Raw genomic sequence first — 15335 nt, 5'->3', positions numbered from 1 at the left:
ACCTGAACTGATTCCTTTAAACCACAATTAACTCTTAACTATTAGGACAATAATGGAGAATAGAGGCTTCCAAAATTAAATTCCAGAAATAGTCCTTTATCCCACACAGCTCCTTCCTCCACCCAAGGCCATGCCTGCTCTCCAGAAGAAAAGAAAGGTTTATGTTCCTTTTTTTTCCTAAACTTTAATTTGGAAAAATATGGCACTGCTTAAGGTCCAGAGAACTCAGTTTTCAAAGAAACTGATACTATCACTATCTAGATTCTAACTAGATACCACTGATAATAAATAGCCCAAACCCAAGACTTCATGTTTTTAAAAGCCCACACTAATATGGAAGGCTGGTCATTAAGTCACACTATCAAAAGAAATACATTGGCTCAAGTTTATTACCAAGAAGAAAAAAAATGTTTATTTCAATTTCAACATCAGTGTAAAACAATTTAATTAAAACTAAACGGCACCTATACCAAGTACCACTGTAATGGCAGGAAGAATCACTGTGACCCCCAACTGACCTCAACCCAAGGCTGTTCTATGGTTTAAATCCCACCCTTTCTATCTTCCTGCTTCGTTGTCCCTGAGGATCGCTGTTAATATGCCACCAAGAGACTGGTATGACTGAAATGGACTCCAAAGTAGTTTTCCTGGACCATTTTTTCAGAAACGCTCCTCTGACCTTTCCAACTGTTTGCCCAGCATTTCGCCATCATACAGGAGACCCGCAGCTTTTCATGAAGGGGCGAGGCTAAGCGTCAGGCAATTCAGGAAGTTCACGAACCGAGTTAGGTGTGTGCATGGGTTCCAGACGGAGCTAAGTGACAGGGCAAGCGACAACTTTCAGTCTAAGAAAAAGCTGTAAACTCTCTGATCCCCAAACGACTGAATTTAGTGATTATACACATGCCCCACATGTGAGACATCTACCATAAGCCTCCACCAAAACCAACACTGTCACCTTCGTTCCTCCTCGGAGACGTTCCTCCTGAAGGAAAACATCCCAGCCTGCACACAGCCGTAGAATGAATTCGGTGACGGGTCGCTTGAGTAAAGGCAGAGCTAATGTTGTTATAGTGCCCACGGCATTAAAGCGCCTTTCCTCGGCAAACTAGTTAGGGAGACAGCGAAGCAGAAGCGCGTCCCGTTGGAGAACTTTGAAGGCGCCGATCCTCGGGAAGCCGGACCTGGGCACCGTGCCTTCATCCTACAGATTTCCCTTTGCGTCAGCCGGAGAGGAATGTGACTAGCCCACCCCGGAGGCAGGCGGCCCGACACCCCCAGCCGCAGCCCGAACCCCCACCCTCGTTCAAATCATCCTGTGGCCGCCGGAGACGCCCCGGCCGAGCTCCAGAAACTTGCAGGTTTCAATGGCCAAACTGGAACCAACCAGGGCAGCTGTCACCCGAAACTCAGGAAAGCTGAGCCCCGCCAGCTCGGCCGCACGAGGAAGGGTGCGGGGAGCTCGCTCGCGGGGCCCGTCGGGGGAAGGCAGGCTCCCCTCCCCGCCCCCAGCGCCGCGCTCCCGCAGCCCGGCGCCGCCATCCCGCTCCTGAATAATTAAGCGGCCGGAGGGGGAGTGCGGTGGCCGGGGAGGCAGTTTCTTGGCCGAGTTTCCCGGGCCGAGGCGCTGGGGTCGGGAGGCCGAGGGCGACCTGCCCGCGCGCGGAGGACTTTTCTCCCGGGGCGGAGAGAAGGGGGCGACCCCGCGGCCTGCGGGGCGGCCGGAAACGGGGCGCGGAGAGTGACGTGGAGGAGGGGATGACAAAGGGGCGCGGGGACCCCGGCCGCGCTCCCCGCGGGCCCGGGACAGGTGGCCAGGCCTGGGCCGGGAACAATGGGGGGCCGAGGCTGCCCCCTGGCGCTCACCTACCTCCGGTGCCCTCCGAGTTCTCGTTGAGGCTGCCCGAGGAGTCGTGCTGGGCGCCCACACACCCGCCCATGGGGGCCCCCGGCGCCGCGTCCGCCACCTCCGGGCGCTCGTCAGGGCCCGCCGCCGCCGCCGCCTCCTCAGGCGCCGCTGCCGCTGCCGAGCTCCGGACAGGCGCGCCGCTCCGCTCGCCCGCCGCGGCCCAGCCTCCGCCCCCCTCGCCGCTCCACCCACCGTCTTGGCTCGGCCCCTTCCTCCGCGCCCACTTCTACCTCAGTCCCCGGCGGGCCGCCCGCCCCGCAGGCCTGGCCCGCGCGCCGCTCGCCCCTCCGGCTCTGCCCCGCCAGGCCGGGGCTCGCCCATGCCGGGCGGCCGCCGCGCCCGCCTCGCCCCTCACAGCCCCGGGCACCGGCGCCCCGGCGAGCCCCGCGCCCGCGCCCCCCGCCCGCCAGGCCCCATCCGCCCCCACCCCGCGGCGCCGCCCTCCGCACCCGCGGCCTGGGCTCAGCCAGGCCCGCCCGGAACCGCCGGGGGGCGGGGCCTCGGGGCGCTGCGCGCTGATTGGCTGGGAGCGGGCGGCGAGCGGAGAGAGGGCGGAGGGAAGGCGGGGCGGGAGAAGGGGCTCGGAAGCCAGGGGAGCGGGCGGAGGGGGAGGGCCGGTCCGGGGGAAGGGGCAGGGTAGGAGGCGAGGAGGAGGGAGAAGGGAAGACGCGAAGAAGAAAAGGGAGGGCGGGCGCAGGAAAGGAGGAGCACAGCGAGAAAGTGAAAAGGGGCGCCGTCGAGTTTCCGGCTCCCCCTCGGGAGTCAGCTTTTCCTGGTGGGGGCGCAGAAGTCAGGGGAGACTCGCAGGCAGGGACCGGGCGGTTCCCAAGTAACTGGCAAACGGGGACCCTGGCTGAAGGTTGAGGCCCCAGCACCGTAGGAATTTGTGTAGAACTCAGTGGGCCGGTGCCCCGATCGGGGCTTTCCCTTGCCCGCCCCGCCCTCATGCCCCCTAAAATCGCGGTGCCCCATTAGAAGAGGCGGTCACTGTGGTTGCAAACTGAACCCAAGATTTGCCGCGGGAGGCATCGCGCACAGGGAGAGATAAGACTTGACAGTAGTTCAAGGGGCGTGGGTTTGTTTCACTTGCACGTTTGACTATTCATGCACAATGCTCCTTCTCCTGCCTTTCGGTATCTTAAATTGTCTCTGGAACAACGTGAAGTACAAATAAATAAAATACACTCCTTTTTCTAAACTAGAATTTGGTACATTGACCACACCCGACATTCTTGGCGGCTGCTATCGCAACCCAAGCCAAACTGTTAATGGTCCCTTCGGAACTGTGCTTCTTGTGATGATGCCTGAACATTTTCATCGTCCTGCTTGGGCCTTTCTAAAGCTTGTCTGCCTGAGAGCTGTTTTAACTTCTGCTCCACTTTTATAGCCGACTTCCTTTTTTTTTTAATATCCTAGGTCAGTTTTTGCTTAGCATTAAACAAAATTTTAAGTGAAATACCCAAGAAGGAACCTCTCTGCAGTTTGGAATTTGCATTTAAATATATTTTCATACACTGCTGGTGGGAGTGTAAATTGGTTCAATCTTTTTGCAAAGCAATTTGGCAATGAGGTTCAAGAACCTTTATAAATGTTCACACTCTTTGACTTGGGATTATTTCATATATGGGAATCTATCCCACAGAAATAATCCAAAATGCAGACAGAGATGTTGGTCCTTGTATTCATTTGATGATCAGATAAAAATGAGGGCTCAACAAACCAACCAACCCGTATACCTAAAGCAGAGAAATATCTTGTGAGCTAAAAGTCTGCTATATTAAATTTATCCTGATGAATGAGTGTTGTCCTGGATAGTCATGAACATTCAAAAGAGCCTCCAGGTGGCTGTTTTTCGGAGTTTGCACAGGGTGCTCTGACATTCAGGCACTATGTCACACAGCCTTCTTCCTTATTCTCAGCTGAGTATTCCTGTAGGCAGACATCACTTCCCTGGAGGAGAGAAGCTGCATGCTGAATATCTTCAAAGGGATTGCTATGTCCTGATTTTTGCTCTAGAAATTGCTGAAACCAAGACTTCTGGGATGTCTATTAAACAGATGGTAGGCACCCAAGTGATGAGTGCTTTCTGATGAGCACTGTGGAGTTGGCGGCAGGGGGAGAGAGCAATCTCACGGAGCTTCGCAGCCAGGGATGTTCTCCATTCTGCTGTTAGCTGAGAGCAGGGACACAAACTCTGGCATCTAGTTCCGAGCCTGGCCTGTCTTCCATCCTGTGCCGGCTATAGGACCTTAAATTTCCGGGTAGCTCGGTTTCTCCTGTAAACTTCGGCCATAACAATGATCCAAACTGTGGGGGCTCTTTATGTCGAGCTTCACTTATCTAAACTTATGGTGAGGCCTAATCCACTTAAAACCTTCCACAGAGAGTGCCTTCTTGGTGTATGTGCACTTTTCTATTATTTATAATATCTTTATTGAGATATAATTCATGTGCCATATATTTCATCAATTTAAAGTGTATATTTCGATGGTTTTTAGTAATGCAGAATCTGTCACTTTCAGAACATTTCATCACCCCAAAAATAAATCCCATCCTATTAGCAGTCACTCCCCACTTTCTACCAACACCCAGCCCCAGCCCTAATCTATTTTTGTCTCTATAGATCTGCCTAGTCTGGACATTTTGTCTAAACAGAATCCTATGTGGCCTTTTGTGACTGGTTATAATGTTAACAGCATCATGTTTTCAAGGTTCATCCATTTTGCAGCATCAATCAGTCCTTCATTCCTTTTCATGGCTGAATAATATTCCACCGTGTGGCCAGACTACATTTTATTTACCCATTCATCAACTGATGGGCATTTGGGTTGTTTCTACCTTTTCACTATTGTGAATAGTGCTGTTATAAACATTTGTGTACAAACATTTGTTTGAACACCTGCTTCCAATTCTTTTGGGAGTAGAATTGATGGGTCATATGGTAATTCAATGTTTAATGTATGGAAAAAACCACCAAACTGTTTTCCACAGGAGCTATATCACTTTACCTTTCCAATAGCAATATATGAGGGTTCCAATTTCTCCATATTTTCTTTTTTTTTTTTTCCTCTCCGTATTTTCGAAAACACTTGATATTTTCTGAATTGTTATTACTTTTGCTATGGCCACCTTGTTGAGTATGCAGTAGTACTTCACTGTGGTGTTGATTTGCATTTCCTAGTGACTAATGATGTTGGGCATCTGTACATGTGCTTGCTGGCCTTTTGCATATCTTCTTTGGGGAAATGTCTATTTAAGTACCTTTACCCATTTTTAATTGGCTTTTCTTTTTTTGTTCTGTTGTAAGAGTTAGATGTAGGTCTTTATAGATGTCCTTTATTAGACTGAGAAATTTCTCTTTCCTAGTTTATTGAGTTGTTTCTAAAAAATCAAGAATGGATTTGGATTTTGCCAATGCCTTTTTGCATCAAGAAGACGAAATGTTCTGAAAAATGACTGTGCATATACTAAGGTGATATGGCCTTTTCATTTTAATTTGTTACTATGATGAATTACACTGATGGATTTTCAAATATTAAACTAATCTTGAATTCCTTGGATAAATCTGACTTGACCATGTTTGTCCTTTTTAATACGCTTTTGCATTCAATTTGCCAAAAATTTGTTCAGAATGTTTGCATCTACATTTATGGGGGATATTTGTCTATAGTTGTTTTTCTTTAAAATTCTTTCTTTAGTTTCGGTATTTCAATTTCATGAGAGGGAAAAGGAACTCTGAAGTATAGACGGTGGCTGACTAAGAAGCAGCCATGCCCCAGGGCTAAGACGGTACACTAAGGGAGAGGTGCCTCTAGGGCAGTGATAGCGAACTTATGACACCCGTGTCAGAGGTGACACGCGAACTCATTTTTTTGGTTGATTTTTCTTTGTTAAATGGCATTTAAATATATAAAATAAATATCAAAAATATAAATCTTTGTCTTACTATGGTTGCAAATATCAAAAAATTTCTATATGTGACACGGCACCAGAGTTAAGTTAGGGTTTTTCAAAATGCTGACATGCCGAGCTCAAAAGGTTCGCCATCACTGCTCTAGGGCAAGCATGTCAAACTCGGGCCCGCGGACATGTGGCCCACAACGAATATTTCTGCGGCCCAGCCAATATAATGGTATCTAAGAAACGTTTTAATAAAAATTTCGTAACTTAATTTTTACAATATCCTGTTATACATAATTATTAATAACGAACTACAACATTTGCTAATGACTGATTACTATAATCGTGTTGCATTCATTTCCCTTACGCACAGGTACACCATTTCCCTCCACTAATACCAGCAGCGAATATTTTAGCAGCCGATGGCCACGTCATTAGTCTTGGACTGACTTGTTTAGTGTGCACAACAGGAAATATTTTGCTTTCGGAGAACAATAAAAATAGGTTTATTTGCGTTACACTTATTAATTTGTGCAGTTATTCAGTGTCTGGTAAGTGAATACTGAAGAAAAAATATTGTTATTAAAATGTTCTATTAGCCGAAACCGGTTTGGCTCAGTGGATAGAGCGTCGGCCTGCGGACTGAAGGGTCCCAGGTTCGATTCCGGTCAAGGGCATGTACCTGGGTTGTGGGCATATCCCCAGTAGGAGGTGTGCAGGAGGCAGCTGATCGATGTTTCTCTCTCATCGATGTTTCTAACTCTCTCTCTCTCTCCCTTCCTCTCTGTAAAAAATCAATAAAATATATTTTAAAAAAATAAAATAAATGTTCTATTATTTTATGTTAATGATTACTCATTTATTTCAGCCCTTTGTATTCAGCACGTTTCTATCCAAACAAACCTACATTTCTATGAAAACTGAAGCTTCTGTGTTTTTTTTTTTGCAGCCCACATACACTTAAACCTTATTTATTTGGCCCATGTTAGCCTTTGAGTTTGACATGCTTGCTCTAGAGTTAAGAGCCGGACCTCCTCAAAGAGGACATGGCCCTGCTTTGGTGAACAGTAGCGAGACATCAGTGAAATGGCTGGAAATCCATGCTGTAGGGTGCTGGAGAGAGAGCAGAGGCAGTCTCACCAGAGCTATGACGCCATAAAGCTACCTGCGGGGCTCTGGGCCTTGGAGAAGCCGCTGCAGGAGCCTGCAGCCAGGGCAGCCCTGTATCCTGAGGTTGCTCCCCAAGAGCAGCTGTCTGTGCTGCAGAGGCTGGGCAATGGGCAGGCTGCACACAGCCCAGGAGCCTGGCCCTGGAGGAGCTGCCCATGCTGTGGGAGCCCATTGAGCGAGCAAATGGTTATTCCTCGTGCAGTGTCTCTCCAGTGCCCTCTACTGTCAAAGCCAAACATGGTGCCAACTGGCCAAGGCACAATATTTAAAGGGCCCATGTCCATTTTCACAGCGCAGGCAATGAAGAGTGGGGTCGGAAGGAAGCGCTGGAGTGGGAAAATCATCATTTGTCAACCACGGTAGTTGCGATGGACTGAATGCCTCTGCCCCTCCCCCCAGTCATATGTAGAAACTCTAACGTGACAGTATTTGGAGGTGGTGCTGTTGGGAGGTAACTGGGTCATGAGAGTGGAGCTCCCGTGATGTTATTAGTGCCCTTATAAGAGGAAGAGAGCCTGTCCTCCCTCCCTCTCTCTCCCCCCTCCTCTCTCCCTCCAGAACCTGACCATGCTGGCACCCTGATCTCAGATTTCCAGCCCCCAGAAGTAGAAATAAATGTTTGCTGTTTAAACCACTCAGTCTATGATATTCTGTTGTAGCAGCCTGATCTGACTAATACATTAGTAAAGACTGGTTCAGGCAAAAATCCCCAATGAATGTGAAATATATGAAGAAATTCTGATGAGGAGTGAATGGATATTTGCATTATCTTAAACTATCACCCCACAGACACTGCAAGCAGAAAATAGTAACAAAGGAAAAAATGCACAATACCTTGACCAAATGACCAAGTGGACATTGTCTGACTCCAAATGGGATTCCTTGAGAATGACAATGCTTCTTCTGTAGAACTCTGACTGGAGATGAATGGAATCATGAGGAAAAGTCAGTCAAATACAAATGGAGGACATATGATCATAAAAAGAGGGAGGCGATGTTAAAAAAAAAAAATCAATGTCATTAAAGCCAAAGAACAGCTGAGAAACTGCTCCAGATTACAGGAGAACAAAGAGACATGATTCTATAAAGGACATTATTGGGCCAACTGATAAAATTAGAATATGAATGACAGAGTAGATAAAATTATCAATGTCCAATTTCCTGCAGTGAAAAGTTGCTCTGTGATTATAAAAGAACATTTTTATTCTTAGGTAAAACACAGTCGTGGATTTAGGTGCAAAAGCATATGATATAGCCCTGGCCGGGTGGCTCAGTTGGCTGGAGTGTCGTCCCACGCACCTAAAGTTTTGGAGTCCGATTCCTGATCAGGCTGTGGGTTCCATCCCCAGATGGGAGGCAACCGATAGATGTTTCCCTTTCACATCAATGTTTCTCCCTTCCTTCCTTCCTCTAAAAATCCAGAGAACATATCCTCAGGTGAGGATTTGAAAAAAAAAAAAAAAAAAAGATACGGAACACATAACTTCCTTTCAAATGTTTCAGGAAAAATTACATATAAGGAGGGCAAATGATAAAGTAAATGGCGCAAATGTTAACAACAGGCACAGCCACGTAAAGATGCTCTTCGGCCTTCTCCTGCACCTTTTCCACATGTTTGAAAATCATTTCCAAGTAACTGGTGGTTCCCACGTGTCTTCGGGTCAGCTGGGGCCAAGCCGGCGTCACTCCTGGCTGAGGGCCGAGCCAGGGGTTGTCTCGGATGTCTCTCATTCTCCTCCGAGCAACATGCTGAACAGGTACATTCTTTTCGTGGCCCAGGCAGTGGTGCAAGAAGACAGCCGACTGCACAAGCACAGGCTGAGCCCTCTGCTGGCGTCACGTTTGGCAACAGGACTCAGCCCGTAGGATTCCGACGGAGCCCACGCCACCCCCGACTCCAGGTGGTCCTGACGGCCAGGCGTGAGCCCATGAGCGTGAGCCCCTCAGCGTGATTCCAAACACATGATGGGTTTAGGATGCGCACGTGACCAATCATGGTCAGAGTCAGGGCCTTCTTTTTTTTTTACTTTTTTAGAAGAAATTATCTTTTTTTTTTTTCTGAGCATGAATTGGAGGGGGGTGTTGTAAATTTGGAGCGTCTGAGAGCCCTCCAGGAGGGGAAAATTGGGGCCACTCTGCAAAAGGAGAGAGCCTACCCAGAGGGGAAGTCAGCGCGGAGGGAAATACAGCTGAGGAAGAGGAAACACCCAAACCCCGACAATCATCGGAGCTGGACCCAGCGACGCCTGAACCTGCTCCCTGGGAATGCCCAGTTCCTTAGATCAACACTTTTCCCTGGTCATCCCTGCAGGCCGGTCTGAGTTGCGTTTCTCTGGCTTGAGGGGGCGGGAAGCAGTTTTATTTGACTTTGCCTCCCGCGAGCCTCTAGCACAATGCTCGGCGCACCGGGGAGGAACCGTGAGCCGCGAAGGGGCTTAGCCTGTAGGCCCGGCAGGTGCGGCCTGACTGTGGGGCTTCAAGCAGCAGCCACGCGAGCATCCGAGCGCCAGGGCTACAGGGGGGTGCAGCGTGGCATTTCTGCCGCATTTAACGCCAGCAGTGCTGACCGCTACACCCTCACCTCACAGCCCACCAGCTGAAATTAACATTCCCTCGGGGGGGGGGGGGGGGTATTCTGTGATACTTTCAACAATAAAGATTTAAAAAAAATACCTTCTGACGACAGGAAGACGGAGCCAGAACTGCTCCCTCTACGGATACGTGCGAGATCGGGCCTCCGTTTGGTTAGTGGCCGGAAACGCCGCCCCACCCAAAACTGCACCCCGCAGAGGACTGGGCCCACGCGGCCAGACTGCCAGGCAGAGACCACTTCCTCTTCCTCAAAATGGCCGGCCAAGCGCCCGAGGTGGCGTCTCATTGGCTTGGCTTTGAGCCAATGGGAGCCGGCAGTCTGGGCTGTCCTGATTGGCCAGGCCTGGGTCATGTGCCTATTGCTGTAGCCAATGAGCGAAGCCCGTCTCTTTCTAATCACGAGGATGGAGGGGAAGGGAAAATTGGTTCCCCTAATTTAGTTTCAGCTGCCGGGAACCCACTTTCCTTTCTTCATTTAATTTTAGAAAATGGAGAAAGGAAAGTGGGTTCCCGGCAGCTGAAACGCACAATGTCCACGCCATTCAAACATGATAATTGGGCCCCGCCGGCGTGGCCCACTCATTGAGCTTCCACCTAAGAACCAGGAGGTCACGGTTAGATTGATTCCGGGTCAGGACACATGCCCAGGTTGCGGGCTTGATCCCCAGTAGGGGGCGTGCAGGAGGCTGCCCATCACTGGTTCTCATCATGGATGTTTCTCTCGCTCCCTCTCCCTTCCTCTCTGAAATCAATAAAAATATACTTTAAAAAACCACAAACAACGATGATAACTTGTGTGTGTAATTATGTCAATAAAAACAACAAAATAATGATAGTTACCAACAACGGAGTGTTTACTATGTGCTAGCACCATGCTAATGGCTCCACATCTATCAACTCATTTAATCCTTACACCAACCCTGTGAGGCAGGTGCTATTATTCTCACTTTAGAGGTGAGAATTCAGTTCTGTCTAAACCCAAATTAATTACCACGCTACATTGCCTCACATGAAGAAAACAGCCACATACTAGAGTATTTGTTTGGTGTTTTTTTTCTTCGCCTCCCACCACCCTAACTGGGTGGGCGCATTCAGACAGCTGACACTGAGCACTGTAATAATGCACCCCCACCCCCATCTTTACCACATACTCAGGAGACGGAAAAGCAACAGATCCCTTGCCCACAGGGGTGCCAGCCTGGTGGGGAGACAGACACATAAACACAAAATTACTGTGCAATGTGGTAAGTGTTATAGCAACATTCTCTATAAGGAATCCTTGCTTTTGTTTCCTTCCACACAAAGGGTTTAAAACATCTTATTATAATTCAGTGGTGCCTTGAAAAGAGGCTCAGCGAGTGGTAGGCAGTTAGGCAGCGTGAGCATAGCAAGGACAACAGGCCAGGTATGGAAGGTCACCAGGGTGGAGAGCCCTGGGCCCCTAGCAATGGGCAAAACTGGGCTGGAACCTCGCCCCCAGGGTGACCTTTCCTCCCCTAGCATATCCCTGGTCATGCTTTTACCCCGTGACCTTTCCTAAAGGTCATGTGGTTCAGACCCTCTCCTGACCTTTCCTCCTCTGCCATGTTGCTAGTCATGCAGGTTATACCCCTTTAAAGGGGAAATGAACAAGGGGACTGGGCAGAACATAACCCTTAAGCATTAAGCCCCCAGGACGTGAGGTTCTGACCAGAATCAAATACATCTAGGTCTCAGTTGTGTTTCAGCTCCAGGCCCAGGAAAACTCTCCCCTCCCCTCTCCTCTCTCCTCTCCTCTCCTCCCCTCCCCTCCCCTCCCTCCCTCCCCTCCCCACTCCTCTCCTCTCCTCTCCCCTCCTCCCCTTCCCTCCCCACTCCTCTCCTCTCCTCTCCCCTCCTCTCCTCTCCTCTCCTCTGGTCCCCCCCCCCCCCCCCCCCCGCTTCCCCTCCTCCCGCCCCTGCCTGTCTCTCACCTTTCTAAATAAATTTCTCTTATAGTTTGAGTCTGGGCTCTGAATTCTTTCTTAGCCAGAACTCAAGTACTTAGGTTGCTGAACTGAGGTCCAGTCTGACTCCACCGTTCTAATGCCTGATGCCATTATCACTGCCAACAAAAGAATTTTAATTAAAATCAAAATTATCTCTAGCATTATTAGAGCATTATGAGATCCTGAAAAGGGTAATCAAATGGGGTGGTCCTGTTCTGATTTCACTTTGCAGTTATGGAAATGTACTGCTTCCCAGCGTCCAGAGTGCCATAATTACCCTTCCACATTTCTCCCGTCCTGGCTGGTCTACGTTTGGGTTAAATTGTCTCATGCCCCCTAGACCTAACAAAAGCATTCAAATTAATCCAGTGTGGGAAAGGCGATTTGGGTGGTATTTTCAGATGCATGAAATGACATCAAATTACAGTGTACAAGTTAGTACCATTTTTTGTACTGCAATTCTTTTCCTTTTAGGACTATAAAATCTCAGTTTGGTGTTAGCTTGTCTTTGACACCTCCTTAACACATGCTAATCTATTGAGAGAGAGAGAGAGAGAGAGAGAGAGAGAGAGAGAGAGAGAGAGAACTCAAGGTCAGAACTTTCCATAGGTAACTAACTGGACCTCGCTGGAACTCAGTGACACCATTTCACTTCTACTCATTACTTTTAGAGTTACTTACTAATAATGGAAAACTATACAGCTTTTTAATTTATTGTCAGGATAGAATGCTTCCCTTCAAAGAAGTATATTTAACTTTTGAGTTTATTTATTTATTTATTTATTTATTTATTTATTTATTTATTTATTTTTAATACATGTTTATTGATTTCAGAGAGGAAGGGAGAGGGAGAGAGATAGAAACATCCATGATAAGAGAGAATCATTAATCAGCTGCCTCCTGCACGCCCCACACTGGGGATTAAGCCTGCTACCTGGGCATGTGTCCTGACCAGGAATCAAACCATGACCTCCTGGTTCATAGGTGGACGCTCAACCACTGAGCCGCTCTGGCTGGGTTGAATTAATCAACTTAAAGTAAAATATTAAGTAAATGCTGAAACAGGTGGGATGTGGGCATGGCAACATTTGCAAGGGTGCTCCTCACACAGCTCAGGTGTTGGGAACACTGCCCTCACCTTGTGGGTCCTCTATTTTGGGCCTTTCAGGAAGCTTTTCCTAATCCTCACCCTGGAGGCCAGTTTCCCTTCCAACATTTTGTGTAGCTGCTCTCTTAGGTTTCTCCCCAGTTCCCTGCAGTTGTTTGCAGGTCAGCCCTCTTGGCTAGACGACACTTCTCTTAGTCATATCTCCATCCTCAGCTCCCAGCACCACGCCTGGCCCAGAGCAGGCCCCAGGATTCTGGTGGTCGTTCCCGGGATCTCACACATGAAGATGGTTTCAGGATGTCCATACGGGCGCTAGGCTCAGTCATCTTGTGCCAAGGCAGTTCTGTCCCTTGGAAGTCTCCCTGTCATGGGTCTGCTGGGGGCCACAGGGATGCCTGTGCAGGCACCTCGGCCAGGCACGTTGGATTCATAACTGACGTGAGTGGCGAGTGTGTGTGTTCTTTGGTGATGTTACTGACCCACTGTTGGAGGTGATGGGTGGACTTTGGCTCTGCAGGGAGCACACTGCCCCTCTAGACTGAAGGAGAGCAGTCTGAGGGGATGCTAGCTCTCTTCTTCCTGCCACAAAGCCACTTGCCAGCCTACCACAGGGCAGCTGTGTTTTTGCCCACACAGAAGGGACATTTTAGTTATTGTCGGACTATCCGGCTTTCGACGATGAGTGGGAAGCATAGAGGTGGGAACCCTTAGCCTTTTCCCTAAACTCGGGCCTGTGAGTGGGTGAGGATAGGCAGCGGATGGTGAGGTAGTACCTGAATGTCACTTGGTCTTACATGAGTCCCAGGCCCTCATGCTAAATATTGGACGTGCACCTGTGGGAATTCAGGTGTTCCCTTCCCACCCCACCCCACCCCACCCCACCCCACCCCCAAACTGGTACTCCTTAGCTGAAAAATGAACAAGTTGTTTTCTTTTAAAAAAAAATACATTTTTTCATTGATTTCAGAGAGGAAGGGAGAAGGAGAAAGAGATAGAAACATCGCCGTAACGGGTTTGGCTCAGTGGATAGAGTGTCGGCCTGTGGACTGAAAGGTCCCGGGTTCGATTCCAGTCAAGGGCATGTACCTTGGTTGCGGGCACATCCCCAGTAGGCAGTGTGCAGGAGGCAGCTGATTGATGTTTCTCTCTCATCGATGTTTCTAACTATCTCTCTCCCTTCCTCTCTGTAAAAAATCAATAAAATATATTTAAAAAAAAGAGATAGAAACATCAATGATGAGAGAGAATCATTGATCGGCTGCCTCCTGCTCGCCCTACACTGGGGATGGAGCCCAACCCGGGGAAAAGGCCAAGACTGGAATCGAACTGTGACCTCCTGGTGGACAGGTCAACTCTCAGCCACTGAGCCACGCCAGCGGGGCCCAAGTTGTTTTCTTTAAGGTAATTAAATAGAGACACAACTTAATATGGACACTCCCCATGAAGTGACCAGAAGAACTGAAAGTTTTGAAAAGCAGGAAGTTCTCCAAAGCATTTGCTTTCAGAAACAATAAGCACTAACATGGAGTGTCCTGTTTCTTGGAGACGCTCTACAGCTCCTCCCTGCTCCATGGGGCATCTGGTTTGGATCGGAAATAAGACCTTCTTGGAAGGAGGTCTGAAGGGCTCTGTGTTCCTTGCTGATGAATCACGTAGCTTCTCAAACTTGACCTACTCAAGTTCCCTCAGGGGCCCGGGGCCCAGGGCCCGGGGCTGACCCCGAGCAGCCCAGTGAAACCATTTCTTCAAAGTCTGCAGTTTTCTCTTAAAAGCACAGGCAAGCTTTATAGTCTATTGCACAACATGTCCCTGTTTAACATAAACATGTGTCAAATAACTTGCTGGTTAAATTGCTTAAATCTTGACTCCCAGTTCCCTCCCTCCCTCCCCCCTAACGAATTTTTGGGTAGAAATGAAGTTCCAGAAGAAGCTTCGGGTGTCTCTCAACACACTGCTGCTGTGTGCCCCACAGGAGCCAGCCCCGGCGTGGACGTGAGTCACTGGGTGATCCCGGCACTTCTGAGCGCCTTCCAGAACAAACCCAGAGCTTCCGTGCACCCTCCTCCCCGCGCCCAGGGTGCTGACGGGAAGTGGAGAGGCGGGCAGCAAAAAGACTTTCCGATTGAGAATGTCTGTCTGCTCAGCCCCAGGGCCTGGCACAGTGAAGAGGAGGGTTATGAGGAAACAGGGAAACAGTGTTTCTTAACTTGGGTATAAAACTTCTCTATGAGAACGTTTTCACTTTGCATTTCCATTTTGGTGATATTTTTTATTATTTTTTTAAAATATATTTTACTGATTTTTTACAGAGAGGAGGGGAGAGGGATAGAGAGTTAGAAACATCGATGAGAGAGAAACATCGATCAGCTGCCTCCTGCACACTCCCCACTGGGGGTGTGCCCGCAACCAAGGTACATGCCCTTGACCGGAATCGAACCTGGGACCCTTGAGTCCGCAGGCCGACGGTCTATCCATTGAGCCAAACCGGTTAGGGCGAGAGGAGTGCTCTTATAAGAAGAGGCCAGAGAGCCAATTTGGTCTCTTTCCACCCCGTGAAGATACAACAAGAAGTGAGCAGTGTGCAACCCACAAGAGGGCTCTCCCCAAACCCGACCATGCTGGCGCCCTGGTCTCAGACTCCCAACCTCCAGAACTGTGAGAAATCAATTTTCGTTGTGTGTAAGCCACC

General features: G+C 48.9%; 1 protein-coding gene across 2 annotated transcripts in view; it reads right to left on the bottom strand.

Annotated features, from left to right (window-relative positions):
* UBTD2 (ubiquitin domain containing 2) overlaps positions 1-2241 on the bottom strand; it is a 41407-nt gene extending 39166 nt beyond the window's left edge. Inside the window, exon 1 of one of the 2 annotated variants that reach the window (XM_036313292.1) lies at positions 1871-2241. In XM_036313292.1, coding sequence (XP_036169185.1) covers positions 1871-1940 — 70 coding nt within the window. In that variant the 5' untranslated portion in view covers positions 1941-2241. The remainder of the gene's footprint in view (positions 1-1870) is intronic. The other variant, XM_036313293.1, reaches the window with a different exon arrangement.
* Between the last annotated feature and the right edge of the window lie 13094 nt (positions 2242-15335).

Source organism: Myotis myotis, unplaced genomic scaffold (assembly GCF_014108235.1).
Source record: "Myotis myotis isolate mMyoMyo1 unplaced genomic scaffold, mMyoMyo1.p scaffold_m19_p_6, whole genome shotgun sequence".
Taxonomy (NCBI): Eukaryota; Metazoa; Chordata; class Mammalia; order Chiroptera; family Vespertilionidae; genus Myotis; species Myotis myotis.
Note: the sequence above shows the minus strand (reverse complement) of the source record. Positions and strands in the feature narration are given on the sequence as shown.